Raw genomic sequence first — 4,152 nt, forward strand, 5'->3', positions numbered from 1 at the left:
TATGACTACAGTCAGTTAGAAATGGGTTAATTTCTGCCCTTGAAATTAATTGTGTGCAGCTCTATTGTGGCTGTAATCAATTCTGCCAATAAGGAATGATTACGTATAGAAATGCTATTCTCTCGCATCTCGTCTCAACAATTGTTTAGTCAGGTCAGCTAGATGATACCAAGCACAGGAGACCTTGATATCCTAGAGTAATTTATTCTTCAGACATTTACATATCTTCTAACATCAAACAAGAAGTGGAAGACTTTAGCTAAAGATCCATCTTAGAGACAATTAAAAGAACACATGAGGGAATTGAATGAAAAGAAATCCTCTAATACAATGTCATTGTTGGAATTGCTCTATGGAGTGTTCTGATAATAACATGCAGCTATGCTTTCCCTACAGAACTTTCAAATTCTGCTTTTAAAGGGAAGGCTCACTGAGACATGACAGAAGATGTCATCAGTGGGGACCTGTGACCCCCATTAATCACTAGAACACATGTATCACAGTTTCATTAAAGTGAATACGTGATTCTGGCTACAGGCTACATCGTTGATCAAATCTTGGGACTTTTGCTTTTTTTGTGGAATTAACTTATGTTCTCAATGAACAGCCAATTATTCTCTGTGCATATACAAAGATATCGGAGTCGCGCAAAGTAGGATGAGAAAGGGTTAAACAAATTTTTAATGGAACATTGTGCCACGGTATATTGAACTGATAAAAATGACAAATAAAACAACCCTGATAATAAATTGGGCTAGCAATCCATATTTAGAAATACGCCGAAACCCTGTGCAGCACCGGCACTATGGACCGGTGCACCTCTTCTCCTGCGTGCTACAGGTGGGATCTGAACTAAAGATTAAAATGTTAATGAGAAAAAGATATTGTAAGGCACGCAGAGGAAGAGTGATCATCATACATGACCAGAAGAGAACCCGGACAACCATGAGCAGAGACAAATAGCAGCAGCAAATCATTGATCTTCTGGATGACCGATTGCTCTGGGTAGGGTGTCCAGCAAGGGTTAAACAAAACAAAAAGCTATTAAAATAGAGAAGTAAAACACCAGTCCCAAGAGAAGATAACAGATTAATTTCTCTCCTCCCAACTCAACAGGGTTAGAACCTCCCTGTTTTCTCCTTCAGCATGTTGCACCCCTGCATCATCTCAGTCTGCAGTGCCGGAGCCTTTGAGCTATGTTGCTTGAGCGTTTGCCACTGTGTGATAACTGCTTGTGATGCTTTTGGATCAGTGAATTAGTCGGATACTGCTCCTCCTTCAGCCCTTGCTTCCTAGCTACCGACTGGAACAAATATTGCAGCTCCAGAGATTGTATACCACTGCTGGACGGAGAATAGGTTGTGGGCATCCGGCAGCAGAGCACAGTAGCTCCTTCATTACTATGCATCCCTGAGAGGACCTGCTGGAACAAAAGTGACAACCTCTGAGCCGACCTCCACTTTGGTGACTGCAATCTCAGGAGATGACAAAATGACAGGCTGAACATCTCTGCTGACAAGATTTGACGCTTGTATCCACTATAAGTGATTGAACTGCAGCAATGCCAGCCTTTAAGGTGGCATGGATTTTGTTTATCTGCAACTTTATTAAGTCTTAGAAACGAAATTAGTATTTTGGACAAACCGCAGTCTTCAAACAAATTGTCAAGATGCTGCAAAATGACACCTCTGTGATGATGGGGTTCCTCGAGAATACAGCAGAGTCAACCTGGGGGAACAGCTCTAGGAATAACACTTCTACAGACTCCCCTGGAATTGCTATCTTCATTTCCTTTGTGTATTCTTTAGTTTGCATTGTAGGATTGTGCGGTAATTCTATGGTTATCTATGTTATTTTGCGCTATGCCAAGATGAAGACTGCCACTAATATCTACATTTTGAACCTGGCCATTGCTGATGAACTTCTGATGCTGAGTGTGCCTTTTCTGGTGACATCTACCCTTCTTCGTCACTGGCCATTTGGCTCACTGCTTTGTAGGCTGGTTCTTAGTTTGGATGCCATGAACATGTTTACCAGTGTCTACTGCTTGGCTGTTCTCAGTTTAGATCGATATGTGGCAGTGGTACATCCCATCAGTGCTGCTCGCTACCGACGTCCAAGTGTGGCAAAAATGGTAAACCTCGGCGTCTGGCTCTTCTCCATGCTCATCATCCTGCCTATTATAATTTTCTCTAGCACTATACCGAATAGTGATGGGACAGTGGCTTGCAATGTACACATGCCAGAGCCCTCACAACGATGGGTTGTGGTCTTTGTCCTCTATACCTTTCTGATGGGCTTTCTCCTGCCGATGGCTGCCATCTGCTTATGCTATGTTCTCATCATCACAAAATTGAGAGTTGTAGCACTCAAAGCTGGCTGGCAGCAACGCCGCAGGTCTGAGCGTAAACTCACGCTCATGGTGACTGTAGTTGTAACAGTTTTTGTAGTCTGTTGGATGCCATTCTATGTTGTACAGCTAGTGGGTGTTTTTGCCAGAAGGGGGGACACGACAGTCAGCCAACTTTCTGTAGCACTTGGATATGCCAACAGTTGTGCCAACCCCTTCTTGTATGGTGTACTCTCAGACAATTTTAGACGGTCTTTCCAGAAGGTCTTATGCCTCAGCTGGATGGAAAATGCCACCGAAGAACCAGTAGACTATTATGCCACTGCGTTAAAAAGTAGGGCATACAGTGCTGAGGATCTACAGAATGGCATGTTAACAACAGGTAGCACCTATCGCAATGGAACTTGCAGCTCTAGGACCCACTAGAATGTATTTATACAGCGACAAATCTAAGACTTTTCTCAGTAAATCAGCTCACTACTAAAGAATTGCATTCTCTCGATTTTATACAATCTATGATCACAGGTGGGGCATTGACAATTGTGAATATTGGTTTTAGATGGGGAAATAGAAAGATTCCTATTAGAATGTGGTTTATTATGTTATTGGATCTACAAAAGATCATATTGCACTGATATATTGTAAATAATGCAAATTCCCATCCCTTGTATAACATTAGTGTCATATAGATATGTATGGTATCCTGATCACGTAGGATAATTACCAATTTTGTTTCAGTCAGCACAGCCATTCTAAGCCCTATGCCAGTGGATTGAGCTAGATTTGATTATATTATGATGGCTACAATGTAGACAGACAGCAGCTGAATGTATGATCTTAATATCTAACCCATTCATCAGTCATTATCCATAGTAGATATTGTGTTTGTATTTTTTTTTTCCACTTTTTTGTTTCTCCTCGGTTACATTTGCTGTGTGTTCTTAGAACCTCCAGTATTGCTTTTGTCTGTGTTTCATGGGGGATTGTGATCATTCCTTCATCTTAAATCCTTTCCTTTGGAGCCTAGGATGTCCTTTGATCTCAGTTTCTTGTTTCTGCCTTATTTAGTAAGTCAACGGTAAGAAATTATGTGCTGGTTTAATAAAACTGAGACTTAGAAAGCACAATTCTGCAAACCTTCAACTTTGCTGCTATTTTAGCAAATTTCTGCAATTTGCTTAATTTTGGTACCTTAGTAATAGAATGTGGAAAAGATGTATTTCTATTTGTAAAGTTACTGTGATACTTTATTGTGCCTATTACGATGTGCCAAACCAAGACCCCTCCCCCACACAGTGGTTGTATTTAACCTGTATTTGCACCAACGGTTCTTCAAGAAGTTTTGTGTTTTAAAACTGGAAATATATTTATGAAAAATTAAACATGGACTTTATCTCATTGGATTCTACTGCAAGTTCTTCAGGAACCTCAGATCATTTAACAAATTATTTTAGCCTAGATTCACACATGCAGTTTTTGATGCAGTTTTTTTTTTACGTCAAAGCCAAAAGTGGATACAAAAGGAAGGAATGGTATATAGAAAAGTCTTAAGCATCTCCATTTTTTGTGTCCTATGTTTAGCTAAAAAAATATTGCCAACAACTGGGTGTGTGATCCCGGTCTTAAAATGTTATTTCTTGAGCGCTCTATCCAACATTTTGTGCTTTAAACAGGTTTTCCCCGAATCATATGTGGATAGGTGATAATTTATGGTTCTGAGAAAACCCATTTAAACATTTGAGCAAATGCGTTCTCTGCCCCTGCTTTCTGTGAAATGATCTAGAACATGGTTTTATTAGGTC

The 4,152-nt window shown here is 40.3% G+C and overlaps 1 protein-coding gene across 1 annotated transcript; it reads left to right on the top strand.

The window, feature by feature from the left end:
• Positions 1–1,114: 1,114 nt before the first annotated feature.
• SSTR1 (somatostatin receptor 1) lies at positions 1,115–3,731 on the top strand. Its single transcript, XM_075844829.1, has one exon. The coding sequence runs from the start codon at positions 1,670–1,672 to the stop codon at positions 2,774–2,776; it is 1,107 nt and encodes a 368-aa protein (XP_075700944.1). The 5' UTR covers positions 1,115–1,669; the 3' UTR covers positions 2,777–3,731.
• The last annotated feature ends 421 nt before the right edge of the window (positions 3,732–4,152 follow it).

Source organism: Rhinoderma darwinii, chromosome 12 (assembly GCF_050947455.1).
Source record: "Rhinoderma darwinii isolate aRhiDar2 chromosome 12, aRhiDar2.hap1, whole genome shotgun sequence".
Lineage (NCBI taxonomy): Eukaryota > Metazoa > Chordata > Amphibia > Anura > Rhinodermatidae > Rhinoderma > Rhinoderma darwinii.

What these genes read in the sequence shown, in the direction of transcription:
- SSTR1 (XM_075844829.1), top strand. Translation starts at nt 1,670, where the DNA reads ATGCTGCAAAATGACACCTCTGTGATGATGGGGTTCCTCGAGAATACA.